The sequence below is a fragment of the Vulpes lagopus genome, chromosome 2 (genome assembly GCF_018345385.1).
Source record: "Vulpes lagopus strain Blue_001 chromosome 2, ASM1834538v1, whole genome shotgun sequence".
NCBI lineage: Eukaryota > Metazoa > Chordata > Mammalia > Carnivora > Canidae > Vulpes > Vulpes lagopus.
In genome coordinates, this window is record NC_054825.1 from 91,151,169 (window position 1) to 91,173,191 (window position 22,023).

Consider the following 22,023-nt stretch of genomic DNA (forward strand, 5'->3'; position numbering starts at 1 on the left):
AGAAAGAGCCCCAAAATGCCACCCAAAGGGACATTCCAGAGTTCATGCACTATCTTTTTCTGACTTAGACTTTGTTTGGCTTAGTTTCATATACTGTACTTAATGGAGATAGGATTTAAGCTATTCATTTATTCATAAATTAAAAAAATTTTATTGGAAGTTTTCCATGTACCAGGGATGCTGTGAGGTCCTGAGGAGTAAGATGGTGAATAGAACAGTACATTTTTTACTTTTTATTCCAAGAACAGTGGGAACAGACAGACAATAAGCAAATAATGTCACAAGTGGAAGTAACATAACTGCTCTGATGAAAACAACAAAGAAGAGGAATGTGGTACTCCAGGGATGGATGAGAGAAGGCGTTTGGCTAACACGTGGTGATCATAATTTGTTTTCCTCTCTCTATCTTCAGCCCTATACAACACATTGCGGGCATAGGGAGGAAGAACAGAGGGAGGGCAAGTTACAAAGAATTGATGGGGAGCAGAGTTGTCAGGGATATAGTGCATAATCCAAGGTAGCCACAGGGGAAAGAAAAAAGAAAAACCTAACCTGAGCAGTGTAACATATCCAGTAAGTTCCTTGCATATATCACTATATCATAGAAAAATAAGTAGTATTTATGGTAATTACCCTGTTCAAGAAAAGTTAGTGCCTATTTATTCTACTCAACCTGGTAAAAGAGGGAGGAACACAATACTTTCAGAGTGATTTCCATTAACAGAGTTAAAGTATTTTATTGTTTTAGGCCGTATGTGTCAGTTTTTTGGCAGTTTATTTATCCAGAATGTTGAATAAATGAAATTACTGCCTCCAATTATACAAATACTTAAAAGAGACATGAATATTAATTGCAAAAGTGCCACTAGATAGAAAGATAGTAGACCTTGGTTTCTCATTCCAGTTGGTAGCCAGGCCCTGGATAGCTATAATTGAGAAATAATTGATTGCTTTACTTTTCTTTCTACCTCTTGTTACCATCTGCCATTATATTATTTGTTTATCTTTGAGTCCAAAATCAAGTGTAAGAATCATTCAGAATAGACTTTGTCTTTCTTGCTGATTAATATGTATTAGAATTATTTTTAGTGTTTAGAATAGTGCCTGGTTTATGAAAGGTACTCAATGAATAGTCACCAGAATGAATGAATGAATGAGTGAATGAACTAATCACACAAGTATGTACGTAACAACTGTAATGAACAAATGAAATAGGTGAAAGTATTTTTAAACTATAAATATTCCATACATGCAAGGTGATGCTATTTATTTGAATGTTAGGGGAAAAAAAAAAGTCTGCCAGAGGACAACTTATTTGCTTATTTATTTATTTTGTATTGGTAACTTTCTGTTTAAACATTTAATTCCTAAGTATTTATCTTCCTTTATATCCATGATTGTAATACTGACCTCTACTTTTATGCTTCTCTAACTCCCTTACCCCCAGTTCAGTTACTCGCTAAAGTAGAGATTCTTAACCCCGAGCCAGTGAACCTTTGGGAAACCCATTGTTACCTCCTGTGGCCTCATGTACTCCCTAAAATAGAAAACTGAGTATAGTGACTTCTATGTGTTTTAGTGTAACTTTTATCTGATTCTTAGAATCTGTGACCCTCAAGTTTAAGAATCATTGCTCTAAAACTTTTCTTTTTCTTTTACTCTTTGTCCCTCTGTTACTTTTTCCTTTTCTCCTTGAGATGGGTTTCATTCTCCTTTTTTTTTTAATGATGATATTTTGGTATTTTAAAATGCTTATTGTTTGTCCCCAGTGTGTGGTATCTTGGTTTATCATATGCCTCTGATCCCCACCCTTTTCTCTGTCTCTCTTTTGTCTGGCCAACAGTGTGGGGATGTGCCAACTGCAGAGTTGTCCTATCCAGCCCTTCTGGGACATTTACTTCTCCGTGCTACCCTAACGACTACCCTAACAGCCAGGCTTGCTTGTGGACCCTGCGAGCCCCCACCGGCTATATCATTCAGATAACGTTTAATGATTTCGACATTGAAGAAGCTCCCAATTGCATTTATGACTCATTATCCCTTGATAATGGAGAGAGCCAGACTAAATTTTGTGGAGCAACTGCCAAAGGCCTATCATTTAACTCAAGTGCGAATGAGATGCATGTGTCCTTTTCAAGTGACTTTAGCATCCAGAAGAAAGGTTTCAATGCCAGCTACATCAGAGGTATGTAAACCAAAGGCGGCGCCAACCTTCTGCTTTCATTTAACATGTTCTACAATAAACACAAGGACCAGAAGACAGAGTTATGCTCTTTTATGTGAATGTGAATGATTAGGATTAGAATTTAAGGGCAAGAATCTGTTAATATTCTCTGAACATTCTCATTAGCAATATATAGTTACCAGATCCAAAATCTGGTTACAGTAGAAATGAATTTTTTATATTGTTTATATGTAGAATATTTAAAGGCTGCTTGGAACAGATTGTAGATATTCCACAGCTAATAATTAAAAGCTGTAATTTTAACAGCTCTTCACTGAACATTTAAAACATTCCTATTCAGAAATCATTTTATTTTAGACTTTTAAGATGTTGCCCTTTTAAGGAACTATGCTAGGGGACAAATATAAAATATTAGCATATAAATTAAAATAAAAAGATCTATTTATAACTTCAGCTAATAAACAACATAGCCTGAGGAAAGCCCCTTAGAAATGACTAATGAAAGGAAAAAAATATTTCTATCAAGCATAGTTCCCAGATTCTGGCATATTGTAATATTTGAATAATCTCGATCTCTCTAAAACCTCTCTTTGCTTAAGGAAAATTCAAGCTTTAAGACTAGCTTCTTAAGTGGATGTCATTTCTGAAAGTAAGAATAAAGAAAGGCACCATTAGGAAAATGACTGACCCTCATTAATATAAATTGTGTTTTTGGTGGCAGAGTCATTTACTATTAGTGACTGACATTAAGTATATGTGTGGTTAATTGATACTGTGTTTTAATTTTTAATAGTGTTTTAAAAATTGTAAAATATTATAGGAAATTTGAAAATAAAAAAGAAGCAAATTAGAATTGCCCATATATCATAACCTAGCCATAACCACTAATAAAATGTTGATGGACATATTTCCTTTCTACCCTTTTAATAACACATGTTGAATACTGGCTTCCTATTACATAAATATTCCTTTGGGTAAATAGACCTGTAAGGTCCTTTATATTTAAAAAGTAGACTAAAATGCATGATTCTGTTAAACTCCATCATGGATTTTTTTTTTTTAAAGATATTATTTGTTTATTCATGAGAGTCAGAGGGAGAAGCAGAAGGAGAAGCCGTCTCCATGCTGGGAGCCAGATGCGGGACTCGATCCCGGGGTCTCCAGGATCATGCCTGGGCCGAAGGCAGGCGCTAAACCACTGAGCCACCCAGAGATCCCTCATCATGGATTTTTAACTAGAATATTTATATTAAAATGATGTTTTTATACCATAGACCTATTCTTGACATATATTAAAATATATTCAAACTAGCATTCCTATGAAGCCAGCATTAAACAGAATTTTTGAGGAGAGCTGCTTCTCTCTCAATCAGTACCTGTTTCACAGTGTCTATCATATTAACATAGGGTTAAATCCATTGTACTATTTACTAATTTCACATATGTCACAGAAATACTGGGCTAATTCATTTTATTTTGACTATATTATGCAGATGATAATAATAATCTGTATTAGTAATCAGTAATGTTAGTAATCGGTAATGTTAGTAATCCTAGCTGTACATTGACTATAGCAGGCACTGTTCTAGAGCTTTCCAAGGTGTTAATTTAATTCCTATTGACCACCTGTGTAATCAGTGTCATTGTCCTTCATTTTATGGAGAGTGGTAATGTCCCCAAGGTCACACTGCATTTTGTGGAAGAGCTAGGATAGGAAGTTGCATTGTCTGCTCCTTTTACCTCTGCTCCTTGCTATCCCTGACAAAGGAGCTCAGATGCTCCGCGGTAAAGGAAATATAGTTTAAAATTTCATTTTTATTTTTATTTTTTATCAGAGTGCCTCTCTTTCATAGGATTATTTTCACCTTTGTTCCTCAAATAGCCTGGTGGTGGGGAAAATGAATAGGATATGGGGTAGCATAGGAGTGTTTAGGAAGAGTAAAAGGCAATTATTAATGAAAAAAGAAATATTAGCTATTTTTAGAAATTTTGAAAAATAGCATATTTCTGGAAAAAGTGTACAAACAGAGCTTTCTTGAAATAATAGTTTCCTTAATTTGGGTTTTGGGTTGTTGTTTCAGTTCAGGGATTTGAAGTTTTGGTGTGGGATCCCACCATGATTAGACTTAATATGGGTGGGATCCATATTGTTATTATTGGTACAAGGTAATGGAGAGTCATAAAAGGAGGGGCAAAAGTCAGTCCAGAGCGGTGGGGTGGGAATGGGCATATCAGATGTTTTGCATCTCATTAGTTTAATGTTTGAAATTAATATATTTTTGTCTGTTACTATGTTTTGTCCTAGTTGCTGTGTCCTTAAGGAACCAGAAGGTCATTTTACCCCAGACACTAGATAGTTACCAGATATCTGTTGCCAAAAGTGTCTCTATTCCAGAGCTCAGCGCTTTCACTCTCTGTTTTGAAGCAACCAAAATTGGCAAGGAAGACCATGAATGGATAGCTTTCTCCTACTCCAATGCCTCCTTCACACAGTTACTTAGTTTTGGAAAGACCAGGAATGGCTACTTTATTTCTATTTCTGGTTCAAAATGCTTCCTGAACAGTGTGTTACCTGTGAAGGATAAAGAAGACATTTTCACAGAAAGCTTTGAGCAGCTCTGCATTATTTGGAATAATTCTCTGGGTTCTGTTGGTGTAAATTTCAAAAGAAACTATGAAGCAGTTCCATGTGAGTCTACCATCAGTAAAGTTATTCCTAGAAATGGGAAATTCCTGTTAGGCTCCAGTCACAATGAAATTGCCTCCCTAAAAGGGGACATTTATAACTTTCGACTTTGGAATTTTACCATGAATTCCAAAATCCTCTCCAACCTCAGCTGTAATGTGAAAGGGAATGTGGTTGACTGGCAGAATGACTTCTGGAATATCCCCACGCTAGCTCTGAAAGCAGAAAGCAACCTAAGCTGTGGTAAGTCTGGCCATATTACCTGCCCCCTTTTTAAAGAGCATTATTCTATGAATGTTGGTCAACAAGAAATCAAACACACATACATGTATATATAGTTGTTAGTGAGCTTTTTAATTTTTAAAATGTTATATGTTCAGCCATACAGAGTATATACATTTGATTACAAGCCTTGTTTATTCAATTAAAGCTTTTGGTTCTACCATTTTAAAGTTTTCCTGATGTCATAAAATGTCACCCAGTTTATCACTGACATAACAGAAGTTGTAACTGTCATGCCTCAAATAGAAATGTTACTATCAGGACTGAAACAAAAGAAATTAGCAAGTTACTGTTTTTAATCACAAAGATGATACAATAAAAAGTTGATCTTTATGAAATTTCCATTATGTTAGTTAAATAAACACCACCTTAAAGAATGGTATTTACTCAGCCAAGATAAAATATCAAAGCTTTTTCCATAAAATGGAAAAAGCTTTGATAATCAGGAATTATCCATTTTTTTCTTGGAACTTCTTTCTCTGAAAATGATCAGTTGTCATAGGAGAGGGGGAAGCAGGCTCCCCACTGAGCAGGGAGCCTGATGTTGGGCTTAATCCCAGGACTCTGAGATCATGACCTGAACGGAAGGCAAACGCTTAACTGACTAATCCACCCAGGTGCCCCTTTGAGAGACTTTAAATTGATATTACTGGAAGTAGCTAAATGCCAAATACTTAGGAAAATAATTTTATATAACTACATTATATTAAAATAGACTTCTATCAAGCATTCTCTATGTATATAAGTTAATTGTGGAAGTCTTTATTATTAGGACTGATGAAAATCCTAAAGGAGAAGTTTCATTATCACTTTTGAATGACATATGACTAAATCTAAAGTGCTGATAATATATACTTTTCAGTCACGGAGATAACTTTCATTAAAAGAGGAAAGAAGGGGTCCGATGCTGAAAAGTAATTCTTATGTGACTGTGGGGGATATTTTATAAGAAATTCATTCCCAATCCTTTGAGCAGAGTAGGATCCCTTTGAAGACATGAGACCACCTCTCCTGTTTCCCTGACCTGTGTGTGCCCTACTCCTCTGGGGAACTCTTGTCACATAACTGTCATTGTAATTCACCCATCCCTCCTTGTGGTTCATGGTGCTCCTGTAAATGGTGGGAGGCTATTAAGTGATGCCATTTGAGAGGTATTTCCTTGTGGGTTGTTGGACAGAGGGTAAACCACAGCCATGTTCCAGAAGAAGACTGGAGGACTTTGTAAGAGCCAGTGGTGTTCCCGGCATCCTCTCTGTTTGACTAGCTACAGAGGGTGGTCGGGGACCCCTGAGAAGTCTTTCACTCAAGTGAGAAAATTGAGAAGATATCAGGTGTGCGTGTTTGGTGTGGGATGGTGAGCAGCGAGGGGGCAGAGGTATTTTTCCTATGTCCAGGGTGATTATCTTTATCCCAGCAGCCTGTTTTCACCGTATCCTTGGCTATTATTAAAAAGTCATAATATAGATCACTTAATAGTTGCCTTTCTGTGGGGCAATATTTGAGGACTATGGCAACCAAAAAAAATTGACTAGATGTATTAATAATTGCTAACACTTAAATTATATACTTAACTTGAATATGTAATATGTATTTTCTAGGTACTGTTTTAAGCCTTTACACATATTAACTCTTTTCTACAAACATAAATCTTGTGATGAGGGTTTTATTACAAACCCCATTTTGCAGATGAGAAATCCAAGGCACAAAGAAATTAAGTAACTTCCCCTGCGTCACTTAATAAGTGGCCAAGCCAGGAAGTGAACCCAGGAAGTTTAATTTTAGAGCTGTGCCTCTTACAAGTATAAATTAGACTGTCTTTTAGAATATGCAGGACTAAAAGATGATATGTACTAGAGTAGCTAATTCTTGCCTAGATGAGGAGTATGAAGGCCCAGGAGTGATCTGTGGGAAAACACTAGCTTTCTAGAGCATAAACATTATATTTGTTTTAAACAAAATTAGTAAGATTTCTTTCCTGCATTGCTTCTTGGATACATTAATATAAAATGTGAGGGATATACATGGATTCCTGAACTTCTCTACGAAATCCTCTAGACCCAGGTGGTTGGCAAACTAGGAAGTCCTACTGCAGGCCACCTATTTTTGTGAATAAAGTTCTATTGCAACACAGCCATATTTAGGAGGTTTTGTATTGTCTATAGCTGCCTCTGTGCTACAGGGGCAGGGTTGGTGATTGTGGGAAACTCTAAGTTGGCCCACCATCCTAAAATTTTTACCATCTGGCCCTTTAAGAGAAAATGTGCCAATTCCCTGAGATGAGTCCAAAAAATCATGAGGTCCAACGTTCTGAAGCACACACTTTGGACAACACTGGAAAAGACCTACTAGAGCTCCTGGGCCAGAGGGAGTGAACCAGCCACTTGTGAGCTCATTCAGCCCTCAGACATTGATGATGGTGGCAGCATTTCTCTGTTCTCATTTATTTATATTTGTTCCACACAATGCTTTTAAATGATTTATTTCAAACATTAAAAAAATGGATTTCAAGTAAAAATAAATGTTTGGATTTTCTGGCAAACAATAAACTAAGCCTGGGCCAGTGCTGTCAGGCCAGCACAGCTGGAGCTAGGTGGTGTCTGCTTCTTGGGATGAGGGTGCTCCTCAGCCCTTACCATTCTTTGTATTCTTCCTCCACCAGCCCCCTCTCATCTTTAGATTGCCTTCTGGCCCCATGAGGCTTTTTTTTTTTTTTAATTTTATTTATTTGACAGAGCACAAGCAGGGGGAGCAGGAGAGGGAGAAGAAAGTTCCTTATAGAGTAGGACTTGATGTGAGGCTTGATCCCAGGACCCTGAGATCATGGGGTTTCATGACCCAAGCTGAAGGCAGATGCTTCACCAACTGAGCCATCCATGCACCCCCCGATTACCCCCCAGTAGGCATTTCTGCTTGGGAATCCCAACTTAGGCCAGTCCCTTCACTTAATATAAGGCAAAAAACTGAAAATTAAAAAAAAAAAGTGGCTAAGGCAGTGGGTGCACAGACATGCCCATCTCCTCTCCCCCTTCCCCAGGCTTTAATATCTGGATATCCTCACATTTTTTTTAACACTGTCTTTAACACTCCTTCCCCAAGGCTTAAGATTATTGAGATGCATTGAACATATGCTTGTCTGATTCAGTCATCTGTAAGTTTTCAAAATGATTTCATTAAAAGAGTAGCACAAGTCACAGAGTCCGTGTATTTGAATTCCTTTAATTTTTATAGAGGTCTTCTTGACATTCCACAACGACGCTAAACACCCCATTCCGTGGATTCAGATATCCTGGGCTGTGTTTCAGGAGTCATCACGGGAGAGGGTGTTCTCTGCTGCTCAGTCATCAGCTTTGGGAGTTGAATAACCCTAGTCACTTATTAACTGGCAGGAAATACCTGTAAGAGAGATGCTATCTAAGCTTGTTAGCTAAGCAGAACTTCAACAAATGAAAAAGGTTTGCTTGATTAACATTTTAACCTTTCCTTTTTTCTGGAACATTTTGGCTTGCTGTTTATGGTAACAGTAATTTCCAAAAACTAATGATTGGTACAGTAACCAATGGGAAAATAGAATTTCATGCCTAACATTCCTTTGGACTGACAGTGTCTGTTAAATATGACCTTTACTTCCAGATTTAACTTGTGGAAGAATGAACAGATTTTCCAAAGGTCTATTGCTTGAGTAAATTATAATATGAAAATAAGATGGTAAAACAGAACTGATTACATCTAACATTAAAACATCCTGTCATTTGTTTCAAATAGTAAATATATTCTGCCTTAATAAAATCAACATATTATTATTTTTAATTTTATTTATTTATTCATGAGAGACACAGAGAGAGAGGCAGAGACACAGGCAGAGGGAGAAGCAGGCTCCATGTAGGGAGCCCGATGTGGGACTTGATCCTGGGACTCCAGGATCACGCCCTGGACTCAAGCAGGTGCTAAACCACTGAGCCACCCAGGGATCCCAAAATCAACATATTATTAATTAATGTTTCAAAAATTTCAGAATTAGGCTGTTTTGTTATCCTACACTATTCTAAGCCTAGTTTGGGAGTATACCTTAATTAAGACATTTTCAGCACGGTTTTTTTGTTTTTTTTTTGTTTGTTTGTTTGTTTTTTGTTTTTTTTTTTAAAACACAGATCATCAAAAAAATAAAAATAAAAAAATGAACACAGATCATCTTGTTAGTCTTTTTCAGAAAGAAATGCTTTATTTAGCAGTAGCTCTTTTTCATTTTATAGCATCATTCTTTTTCTTAGAATTTTCATTTTTCAATTTTATTTTATTAAATATATTTTATTTATATAATTTTGTTAAACATATTCAGTTTTATGACCTCCATGGATAGACGATTTTCTTAATGGACTCTTTATTTATAACTGCAAGTATTTGCCTGTGTTATGATTCAAGTTAAGATACTGGCTAATGTCCATCAATTTTCACAAAGAACAAACAGTGCCTTCTATATCAGTTTTACTTATTTTCCTTATGACTGCTCTTTCCTGAGGAGTGGTACAGTATAACCCAGTGAATGGTCTAAGTTCAAACAAACTACATATATTTTACAAGCATTTATTAAACACTTCCATTTATTAACCATTTGTGGATATAGAGATAAGATACAATTCATAAGTATACAACTTTTTTATTCTTTTCTAGAAATTTTTGGATTTGTCCTGACTTTTGTTTTCATTTCCAAAGTTTTGTGCTTAATTACCAAGGCTTCATCAACAGATTCCTGCACTTTCTTTTTCAATTGTTACACTTCTGTCCTTCACAGCCATAAAATTGTGACTCATTGTTGACGCCTTCCTTTCATCCCTAAAAAATATTGAGTGTAGTATTTTTGGATAAACTGAATTATTTTTTAAATAATAAAGATAAAATTATCTTTACAAAGGACTTTATTCTTTGAAGATGATCCAAACTCTTTATGAGCATAAATGGCTTCCAGAAATAATATTATTTTAAATATATTTATGAAAAATTATAAAGTTCAATTTAGTAATAACTGCAAAGAGGGAATTGAAAGTAATATTTTTTCCTCATTATTGTAGAATGTAAGATGTGTTATCGGCCACACATCAGTCTTTTTTTTAACACAACTTGTGTAAATAGTGACTCAGTGGCAAGATTTTGGAAGAACAACAGCTAGAGAAGAAAGATTAACAGCTTGCAGCTTTTCATCACCTGTTTATTTTCGGTGATTACATTTTTAAAAAAGATTTTACTTATTTGTTCATGAAAGACACAGAGAGAGGCAGAGACATAAGCAGAGAGAGAAGCAGGCTTCCAGCTGAGAGCCTAATGAGGAACTTGATCCCAGGATCATGACCTCAGCCAAAGGCAGATGCTCAACCGCTGAGCCACCCAGGCATCCCTGGTGCTTACATTTTCAAGGAAATTTGCCTCTAAATTTTGCAGTTAAATATTAAGCAAATACCTTTAAAAACCTCTGTGGTATCCACAAACATCAGTGAACACACTTAGGTCACATTCTGAATGTAATTCCTTGATAATAATTATATCATTATCCAGGAAAGAAAATTGTCTCTTCTTCCTTAACAATCTGGTTCATAAACATGTTTACCTAGGAAAACTGACTGTGTGAATGACTTTTTTTATGCAGATATGCTGAAAATATGAAATGGTGGAAATAAAAAGTATATGTACTTTTTATATTTTATGGTTTTTGTCGATGGAATTTGGTGTATTTATAAAGCTTTCATTTATCAATGTAATTTCCTTCCAATTAAATTTTTCACTTGTGGGGCACCTAGGTGGCTCTGTTGGTTAAGTATCTGGCTTGATTTCTGCTCAGATCCTGATCTCAGGGTCGTGGGATCGAGCTTTATGTTAGACTCCACACTCAGTGCAGAGTCTGCATGTTCCTCTCCCTCTGCTTCTCTCCTCACCCCTAAAAGATAAGTAAGTAAATAAATAAATAAAATCTTAAAAAAAATGAAATAATAAATGTCACTTGTACTTATACCATGTAGTGTTCAGATTTAATTTCTATTGCTATATTGAATCATAAAACAGTGTTTATTTAATATTTATAACTATTAATTTGCTAAACTGTAAATACCAAAAAAGAGGCAACCGATGGTTTAAATATTGAGGAATGTTATAATTTCCAGTGACAAGGATGTCACAAAATGGAATTTATACTTGTTACCATACAGTGAAACTGAGGAAATGTTAAGAAAATTGTTAAATATTTTGCTCTAAATCATAACTCTTCTGATTCTTTCCTCATTTCCACCTCGGAGCTTCTTAATCTACTGCAGTGGAAGTGTAGTTAGTCTAGAAATTTCTTTCCCACACCATCTCCTTATCTCTTTTTGTCTTCCAGAGATATTGTATCAGTGTCAGAAGTGGCCTAAGGAGCCTTTGACTGCCAACACTGTGTGTAATTTGAGAAGCACAGGAACTCCATCCAAGGGTCTCTCTCTCTCTCTCTCTCTCTTTCCCTAATGTTGCAGTCGCTGACAGTTCCTCATATTGAGTTTTAAAGCCTGTTTTTAGTTTTCAGAAATTCCTCACTAAAATATAAGTACCTAACAAAGAAGTAAGGTTCTGCAAGAAGTGGGTATAAGTGATGGGAAAGAATGGTGGACAGAAAACATTGATGGTAAAATTATACCTCAGTCCTGACAAGGCAGGCCTCAACTTCTACCTCCTCAACTGCCCTTTTTCCATAGTACACTTGTCTGAGTTTTCAATCTTCCAAAGTCATTCTCCCTGTCTCTGTTTTCTTTCATAGCCAGGCTTCCTCTTTTTGCATTCACTTCTCAAATGATGGTCATGAGTTCCACATTCCCACGCTCCTGAAGCTAATTCCTGTACAGTTACTACCCAAATTCCAATGCAAGTTAAAAGTCTTCTCGGTTTTGATCATTCTTGACCTTCCTGGTGTACATGATATGGCCACACCTTCCGTGAAACTTCCTTCACTTGAATTCTATAAAACCACCTTCTATAAGAACTATTTTTCCTTCTGAGATTTAGAACTCTTAAAAAAAAAAAAAAGATACTTAAATATAGGCATATCTATGGTTCCATCTAATCTCTACCCTAGCTTGAGAGATCCCAGATACATCTATAGATCCTGTGGCATTATTTCTTGGCTAGACCTCTCACAGAAACCTTTATACCTGCCCATGAATCCAGATGTCACTCAGTTCCCATTATTGGACTCATTCATCCCACCCTACCTAAGTTTGCTTTCCTTTAGTGTTTCTTCTTTCCTTTTATGAGATCGTTATGTACCAGTTTCTCAAGTTAGAAACCAGAAAAATATCCCCTAGTCTTCTCTTTCTTTCTAAGTGATTTAAATTTGAAACCATCTTTGAGGCTCCATAGCCAACTAAGAGGGAATATATAATAAGAATAAAAACTATTATTAATTTAGACTTGATATCATGAGTACAATGAGGATGGCAAGAAAAAGATGGATACAAGACATCCAATTTTCTCACTTAGTTTCCTTTCATATTTTCCTTTTCCTCTAAGAAAGAGGAAGTCGTTCATGATGCATCCAGAGATTTATTCGATAAAGCTTGAGTAACCACCTGCTATGTGTGTGGGATATGTTATTGGAAGACAGAGTCCCATTATTCATGATGCCAACATTCTATTAGGCCCTCCACTGGTATCCATTACCTATATATCTGATCATTCCTGTGCTTACTCCAGTGATGCCATGTCACCCAGGTTCCCAGAACTTTTCACTGCCATCTTGGTATTTCAGTAATTCTCTCTGCTAGTAATTTCCATTTCTAATTTCTTGTTCCTACATTAGTATAGTGACTCCTGATATTATTCACAGGCATCCTTTTTTGTAATGGATTCTCTTTTCCCCCTTCTCATCAAGCTGTTGGTCATGCCCTCCTTTGAGCCACTGAGTACTTCCACTTAACGCATTCAGAGAACTGTGACTCTGTTTCCCATTTGTGCCTCTCTGAGAGCACTGACACTGTCTTAGAGTATTATTGTAGCCTATGTGCCTCACACACTAAACAGTGATTACATTTTTGTTGAATGAATATGTAAATGACTATGTTGAGAGCGTCTTGCCAGTTCACATCACAGACCTGCCTGTAGAGTTGGGCTTTTCTGAAGATTCCTTCCTTGGGCTAGGTGCCTGAGGTAGTTGAGAATGAAGAAATCATGATTCATGAGCTTCTGTTAAATTGTTGGGATGCTTTCCGCTTATGCACATCAATTACCTAATACGACATCTTTTGTTGGATCACGTACCTGCTCTGCCTTCATGTACTGTTCCCACAGAACAGTTTGGAAAATGTTTAACCATTAGAATAGAATCACTATTATGGAAATGTCTTTTTAAAATTAAATCTATGTATTTGTGTATGTGCATGTATACAAATATTTGTATTTATTCTCTTGTCTTTATGCATAATGTGGGTGCTTTGTGATAAGTTGAACCCATCTTCCTCAGTCTCAACCTGTTGGTAAAAGTCTGTTAACTGTCAGAGATTTACTGGAACAGAGAAAATCCGTTACTCCTACTAGAAAACCAGCTCTAAACTTGTTTCTTGCTGAGGATGAGTCAGTAAAAAAAAAAAAAAAAAAAAAAAAAAGGCTTGAAAAAGACACAAAGACCAACCTGAAGTCACAGAAACATATTTCCGGAATTGTAAATGGCATATGCTGGTGCTTGTGAACCCAAAATATGCATTTTATGAATATTAGTAATATCCAAGTTCACTTTTGAAACTTACCTTTGATGTTTATATTACTTTATTTATATGAATTTCTACCAGAGCTTCATAATTTATCCTATGAAAAGGCCCTGGACTTTTTACACAAACTCTAACGAGCAGTAGCCTTTCTTTTCCTTTCATGTGTGGATAGCCAATAAAGTGATTGAAGATTTTGAGGGAAATTTCAATAACCTGATTTTACATTTGTGGAAATTAAGATACAAAGACCTTAAGAGACTTTCTTGAGGTTGGAGTATTATTGATGGACTCATCTAGGGGCACTCCTGTTATACCAACCATAAGATTCATAGGGGTTGGGGGCAATGTCACTAAATCATAAGTCAAACTTGTATAATCCCTCTATATTAATCAAGGTTCCTACCTGATCCCACTTCCGGCAGCAGAACTAGCCAACTGTGCAGATTTGGGGACACTCTGCCAAGGTAGGGAGCCAACATCGTCCTCTGGGGTCTATTTCCTACTTGCTATTTTGGATAATGTGGTTGTAATTATTTTTATTACTATCTTAATTTTCTCTTGAGAAGCCAGAAACCAGCAAAACAGAAGAATTTCTGGATGTGTTTTAGTTGTGTGGGTGTACAGTACATACACTGTGGAGAAAGAATGCATTCACACACTGGATGACCATATTTCCATAAAGCACTGGGCTCTTAAATGTGAATGATTATATGCTATTAAACAAGGATTTATTTCATTTTTTTCCTCTTTTTATTCTCAAGATTATTGCAAAGGTCCAGTATAAATATAGTCATGCAATATTTTGAAAAAGCATTCATGTGTGAAAAACAAGGGGAAAATTAAGTTATTCAATTAAGCTGCATAAGGCAATTTATGGTACATAATGTAACTTAAGTATTAAGATAAAAATAGTCATATTTAAACTAATATTAGTGTAATTTTATTATTATAATACACAAAACTATATTATGGCCAGTATTCCAATTATATATAATGTACTAAATAGTTGCATGCTAATAATATATAAAGTCATATAAGTTTTAAAATAATAACATAAATATTTTGCTTTAATTTTATCATTGCTCCTCCTAATTACTTATGACCCATTTTCATCCATTTATTCTATTAAATATTTCTTTATGAAGTAACATGTTCTGTGTACCACATTAAGAATCATGACAATGCCTTTTGAAAAAGCTGAATCTCTTATTAAGAGGATCATATCCTGAGAGTGATGGGTTAGAAGTGCTTCTAAATAGATAGAAATCTAAGCTCTTTTCTGTGATTCCAGTATGGAAGTAGTCAGGGAGAAGGGATGTAGTTCGGCACTATGTTTGCTTCTTTTTTGAGATACTATTTCTTGTTATTATTACTGATGAATGATCTATGAAAATAAAGTCATTACATAATTTCCACAAACTCACTATAGTTTTAAAATAGATAAATAAAATAGAAAGAAACCTTAATTTTGCCTAGCTCAAGATCTGAAAGGTTTTTTAAATTGTTTTTTTTTTTTTTCTTTTAAGCTGAGGTACCTATAGTACTGATTCCTTGGGTCAAAGATCAGATGCCCAGCATTCCACCCCCCCTCCCGCCATGTCCTAAATGACCAAAAACATGTTTAAATTCATTGATGTATTTTTGCACTAAGATAAATATAATTGATCAGAATTTTAAAAAAATAAAGACTTCAAAAAGGATCCCCATTTTTAAGAATTTTATATTACTTTAGAATTGAAAATTATTTTAGTTAAGGATGCATATTTTGAATCAAAGAATTTCACTTCCAGAAGGTAATCATAATCATAATCGCTTAATCACTTAATACATAGTCGTGTAAATGTTTTAAATTTAGGTAATTTGAAATATATAACAGATGATCATTGTACATATGAATGGTCATCTAATACAAACATACTCCTAAGAAAAACTAAAGGGAAATTGTGTGTATAGTTATTTTACTACCTATATAGCTCTTCCAGAATCCCTTAGAAAGATATTAAAGCATTACATAAGGGTTTAATCTTTGAAAGTTTTAATAGTATAAGAATCATAACTATAATGCCTTGAAAATGTCTCCTCTCTAAGGTTTGTCCTTATGAAATCTGTTTTATCCATCAACATTTAGTAGAGTTATTGGGATCTGTAGATGATTCTATACATTTATATTCTATGTAAACATTTCATTCTCTTTTGTTTTTCTGTCATTTATCTTCTCAAGGAGAAATACATTTTCCTTTGAGACTTTACTTCTTTAGTCTCAGTAGAAGACCTAGTTTAGATAATTTTCAAACTGATAGGTGCAATACAGACTACCTTATGGAAACTTTCCTTTTTATAGACTTAGGAAATTGAGTTCTAGAAAGATTTAGTAATTTACTCTGTGGTCATCAGCCTGTTAAATGGCAGACATGGGTATAGAATCTGAACATTCTTCCTTCTATTCTTTGGCATCAGCTCCAAACTCTTGTGCAAGAGTATGCAAGACACTCTTGTCTAAACTCTTGTGCAAGAGTGTGCAAGACGCTCTTTGGTGTCTTGTGTGGCTGTATGAAGTGATTCTTAATGTGCCATAGAAAACATTGCTTCATGTTATGCATTGTAACCCTAGAGTCTGTTTTGTATTTAGTAGCAAGAAATGGTTTCTGTTCCTCCTCTATATATTTTCATTCATTAATTATAGATTGCTCATCCATATTAACTGTCATGTGGCCCTTGCAAAATTACATCTTTCTCATCTTTATTACCAGCTACTGTAGACTCTCCTAGTACTACACCACCCACTGTCACCACTAACATGCCTGTTACTAATAGAATCGATAAACAAAGGAATGGTAAGAAATCATTACCTTTTATATTTGTAGTATGTCTGATGTGATAAAATATTGTATTTTAAGAATGGGAATATCAAATGTTCAAACAAAATTTCTGTTATTGAAATAGGTACATTTGTATATTTGTAAGATTAGTAAAATAAATAAATGTCACCTGACTCCCTTGAGTTCCTTTATCCTAATGACTAGTGGAATGAGTGCATTTCCAGTACTACTCTTACACACTTTTACCTAAAATTGCTTTCAATGGAAGCATTTAGTTAAAAGGAATTAATTTGCTAGTGTCTAGTATCTGAAAAAAATATTCTTGTATTTTGTCAGATTATTCTCTGCAGGAAACTAGTTTTTTAAAGAATTTCATAATTTCAGGAAACTAAATTATGCTAGTAATGTAATTTTTCCCTGAAGCCAACTTTATTCTTAAACGTTCGTGACATTTAGATCAAATAGATGGTAATACTTTGCTCTCTGTTTTTATTTATTGAGAAATAATGGTTAGAATGTGATTGCATATCAACTAAGTCAATTTTTGGCTGACGGAATTACAATTTAAGTGCTAATACTTCGTGCCTGTTTTTCCATATATATATTTCTATTTATATTATTTGTAATTTGCAAATACAGCAGTTATATGATATGAGAAATGAGCAGAGAAAATGCAAGGTAATGTGAGTTACTTAGTCTGCTACCTATATGGACAACATAGCCTTTTGGCAATTCAGAGTAAATGACTTAATCCCCTCCTAGAAAAGAGAAATTCCAATCAGGTGACTGCACCATTGCCTAACAGACAGTAATATTCTCAAATATGAGCTATTTGAAACAAATGAATTTTCTCAATATTATTTAACTTGTGAGGCCAAAACATCTGTAATATATCACCAGGGGCCAAAACCCAGAGAAAAGAAACCCACATAGTTCATTTTTCCTTTGGCTCTGGGGGTTACACCAACTTCCTCTGTAAGGACATTTAAATTGGAAGTATGGAATATTTTGCATAAAACATAGATATAAATTTCACTAGGATTATAAAGACATCGATTCAGGGAAGTGTTTATGGTTATTCTGGTAGTTACACCAAGGAGATTTATGATGGGGCAAACATTCCAGCAACCCCCAGGAAAGCAGCGACAGCTGAAGTTCCCAGCGCGTATTTCACATGGACTCCAGCCAGTAGATGGGAATATTATAATTCTAACTAAGTATTTCGCTCTTTGTATGGTCATACAAAGAGCCTCTGTGGCATTCTCCCTCCAGGACTGGCACATCCTCTACTGCCCAAGAACGTTTATGTGATGCTTCAGAGTCCTTGACTTGGTGGAGTGGAGCTGTATTCACTCAATCATGTCATTTCTGACATTCTTGAAGAAAGCCTTGTTCAGCCATCTCTGTCTGCGTCATAACCTTCATTGGAGTTTCAACAAAGCCAGCAAATGTTAGAATCAGTTAAAATGGTTTGACTTGACTACATGAAAGGAAAAAAAATCTAATTTAGATGATTCTCGATAAAAATATAATCCTAGCATTAAAAATATTCAAAAGTCATCGTGTGGTAGAAATAGTCTCAAAATTGTGTATTCAAATCTGTGTACTGTCATAACAATTTTTACCATATCCTTGAACCACCTCTGCTATTGATTTAATAGTTTTTTTAATTGGCACATATTTTTACTTAAATATTTGCATTTATATGGGAAAATTGATATCGCTATTGTAAAACCAGTACTGTTTGTTGTAAAATAGAAAAGTGAGAATACATATTATGAAAACAATGTTATTGAATTCTCCCTATATCCTATTGCTTTCTCATATATCTATGCCTGAAGCCTTCATTATCTTTTTAAAAAGGGAGAGTAACAAAGTGTAAGACTGTAATCTAATTAAATTTTTTCTTTGATGTAGTCAAATTAGAAATAATTGGAAAGAGAATTACTCGTTCACCTTGTGAATAAATGGGATTTAATGCCATGTCCTGTACTCTCCAAATCATTTACATACTGTCAGCAATTCCAGATTTCCTTTTTTTAAAAAAATATTTTATTTATTTATTCATGAGAGACCCAGTGAGAGAGAGAGGCAGAGAGAGAAGCAGGCTCCATGCAGGGAGCCCCATGTGGGACTTGATCCTGGGATTCCAGGATCACGCCCTGCGCCGAAGGCAGGCACTAAACCGCTGAGCTACCCAGGGATCCCCCAGATATACTTTTCTTATTCTTCAGGAAACTGACACAGTAAACATTCTCAGGCTTATGATCTGTTAGAGAATCCTGTTTTTTATTCATTTTAAGAAAGATAGGCGCAACTATCAAATTTGTCATCTAATTTATCCAGTCCTTTAAATTCTGGATTATCAAAGAGTTTTGCTGGGTCTGTCAGTGACGATATGCTGGTGTGGGGAGGGGCAGGGGTTGAGATTGTTTTGATAATCAGACATTTCTTCCATGTATCAGGGAAATTTGTCTTCCTAGACTTTGTGAAGTGTTCCTGTTTCTCTATGAAAACTTCTTTTTGTTATCTTCAATAGGACCTATATTTGATACTTCAGATTGTATACTAGGAAAATCTTTAGGTTACTTTTCATAAAGAGATATTTCAGTATATAATGGATAATCTAGGTATTCTCACCAATAACATTTGCGCCTTTTACATTACATTCTTAAAGAAAGCTCTTGGGCCAGTTATTTGCATAACAAATGGTATCTTCTCTGCCTGAAGCATCCTTTCAGTGCCACTGAATATTAAATTTTGTGGGGTCATCACAAATAACCCAAATAAGGAACTAACCCCCTTAGTCCTTATTTTTCTAAAAACCTAGCTTACAGGTATTAATTGCATCGCTGTTTCTAATTTCTTAACATACATTTAACTACTCAAAGAAAAAAATACTCTCTGGATATGTGTATCAATTGGACAATCAATCCAGCTTTATATGCCAGTTATCTAAGGAAATCATGTGTTTAGGAGAGCAGGACTCCACTTATAAATACTACTGTCATGTGGTAATTGCCTCATCAGTAGTTCAAAGAAATAATTTTGACTCCAAAATAACATGTGATTTATTTTCAACATCTGTCTTTTCAAATTAATATTTTTAAATCTACTTTTTGAAACCTGTATTTCCCCTTTGAGTATAGAATAAATAAGGAGTGTCATTTCTATGTCTCCTAAGAAACCCGGAAAAGAATGTTAAGACGGTCCAAAAAAATGATTAGTTGGAGAAAGACCCATAGACAGGAATACTGTTTTGACACGGCATCTGTAATGGCAAGCAATGATTTGTACTTTGAGGTTCTGCATGGCTGAAAGAGTTATCTAATTGGAAAATGGATATACTCTTAAATACTTCTTTTTCCCCTCCCAAGAAATGTCTGTCACGAATTCTGCTGGCTTAGATATCATTATTAGGACAATAAAATAGCTTTTGAAGTCTCTGGAATATATGAAAATTTGTTATTAGCTTTTCTAAAATTGAGACACTGTGGGAGTTGTTACATCTGTAGAAGACCCCTTGTTGGGGGTGGGGGGCGGGGAGCCTGAATCAATACGTTTTAATTATGTATCTTCTACAACAGCGATGCTTAAACCAATTATTTTCTTGCAATCCAAAACCATTCCTACCAATTCTTTGGTTGACATCTTATCTCGCTTTGACAGTTCACCCCTGGACATTTCTTATGTTTAGTTATTGTCTACATTATTCAGAAATTTTAAATAAGTATAACAAATAGACTCTGCCAAGTATATAAATATCTCATTCCAAGGCTTTTGAAGAGAGACTAATTGAGCATGATATATAGCATGAGAGAATCTATAGCATGAGAAAACATATTTTATTTGCCATAAGCAATTTAACTTGAGGGAAAGTGCTATATTTATAAATTAATTTAGGCTGTCTATGATATTGTATGTCTTTCTCACATATAAATAAGAGCAGATTGAAAAAATGGAGGCAGGAAATATTTAAAATTTAAAGAAGAATATCTTAAATATTTCCAGAACATTTCAGAAATGTCAGTGATTAAAAATAATGATTTTTAGTATTTTGCAATATTTTCCTGAGAAGGAAAGATTACTAATCTTAAACACATGCTTTAGGTCTCCATCTAGTGGTGGCTCTTCAGCTACTCTGCTGATACCAGTGAACATTTACAGAATATCCTTAGGGTCTTGGAATAATTCTTGGACCTCTGCACTTTGAATTTCTCCTGAGTCATTGGGCATGCCCATGATTTGATATGATGACATATAGAGTCTGAAAAAGGGTTTTGAATCTGAATTATTATCATTTGTTTTGAGTATATTGCTCTAAAAATTTTAATTCAGAATATTTTTAGAGGAACATAAAATCAACATTATTAAAATACCTAAGGAGCTTTAGAAGCTGAAATAAGCTAGTCTGGATAAGTTAAACCCACTTGTCCTTGGGATTGTACCCATTTCATATATTATTATATTTGGGAGTGGCAAAATTTTTAGCATGAGATTCTGACCCCATACGGGAAAAGCACTCCTTTAAAAGTAGTGGGACTGGAATTTGCATTTTGGTAGATACAGGGGTTTCCAGAGGCAGAGTTTTGTATTTTTTCTACTGATTTCCTAACTTTTAAAATTAAATCTACTCCAAAACGTTGTTTTGATTATATATTTCTACGTTTTCTGTGCTTCCCTTACTTAAGTTTTACCAGATTATAAGCATGAAGAAAGATGACTGACAACAATGGAGATTCAGGGTTTTTTCCTCTTTATAACCTACCATATTTTAAAATGATATTTTTCTTATTAGCTACTTATAGTAAGGTACCCTATAACACACACTTAGAGATATTTAGCAAACCCTGGCTGGTGACTTCAATTTGCATTTGCAAAAAAAAAAAAAAAGCATCAGACTACTTTAAAGATTGTCCCAAAAAGAAGAAAGCAGAACCTTCTCACATAAGGTTTTCTTTTAAAAGCAATGTAGTCCAGTTAAAATTCTGTCTGCAAATATTCTCTCTTTTCCCCGTTTATTTTGATACAAGCAACTATATTTATGGCATTTTGATGAAAAATCTGGTAAATGATTTCGTAGAAGTAAATGCTGTATTGAGGAGGGGAAAGAGAAAAGGAAGACTAGGGGGTCGAGAGCACCAAACATGTTACGTTCCTGTTTGTTCTCTTTCAGGTTAGCTTCTCTCCATCATCCCACTCAAGTCTACATACTCCAAACTCTGTCATTCTTTATAATGTACAAAAAAAATGGTAATTTCTTCTTATAAGAGATCAAATTGTACATAGACACAAATTGTACAATAGACAGTAGATACCCAAAATATACAGAAT

At 35.0% G+C, this 22,023-nt stretch overlaps 1 protein-coding gene across 7 annotated transcripts in view; it reads left to right on the forward strand.

Annotated features, from left to right (window-relative positions):
- ADGRG6 (adhesion G protein-coupled receptor G6) overlaps nucleotides 1-22,023 on the forward strand; it is a 136,438-nt gene that overhangs the window by 62,866 nt on the left and 51,549 nt on the right. For 5 of the 7 annotated variants that reach the window (XM_041744873.1, XM_041744872.1, XM_041744870.1 and 2 more), the window contains exons 3-6: nucleotides 1,844-2,185; nucleotides 4,491-5,114; nucleotides 14,266-14,334; nucleotides 16,621-16,704. In XM_041744873.1, the coding sequence (XP_041600807.1) occupies nucleotides 1,844-2,185; nucleotides 4,491-5,114; nucleotides 14,266-14,334; nucleotides 16,621-16,704 (1,119 nt within the window). The remainder of the gene's footprint in view (nucleotides 1-1,843; nucleotides 2,186-4,490; nucleotides 5,115-14,265; nucleotides 14,335-16,620; nucleotides 16,705-22,023) is intronic. The other 2 variants (XM_041744874.1, XM_041744876.1) reach the window with 1 other exon arrangement.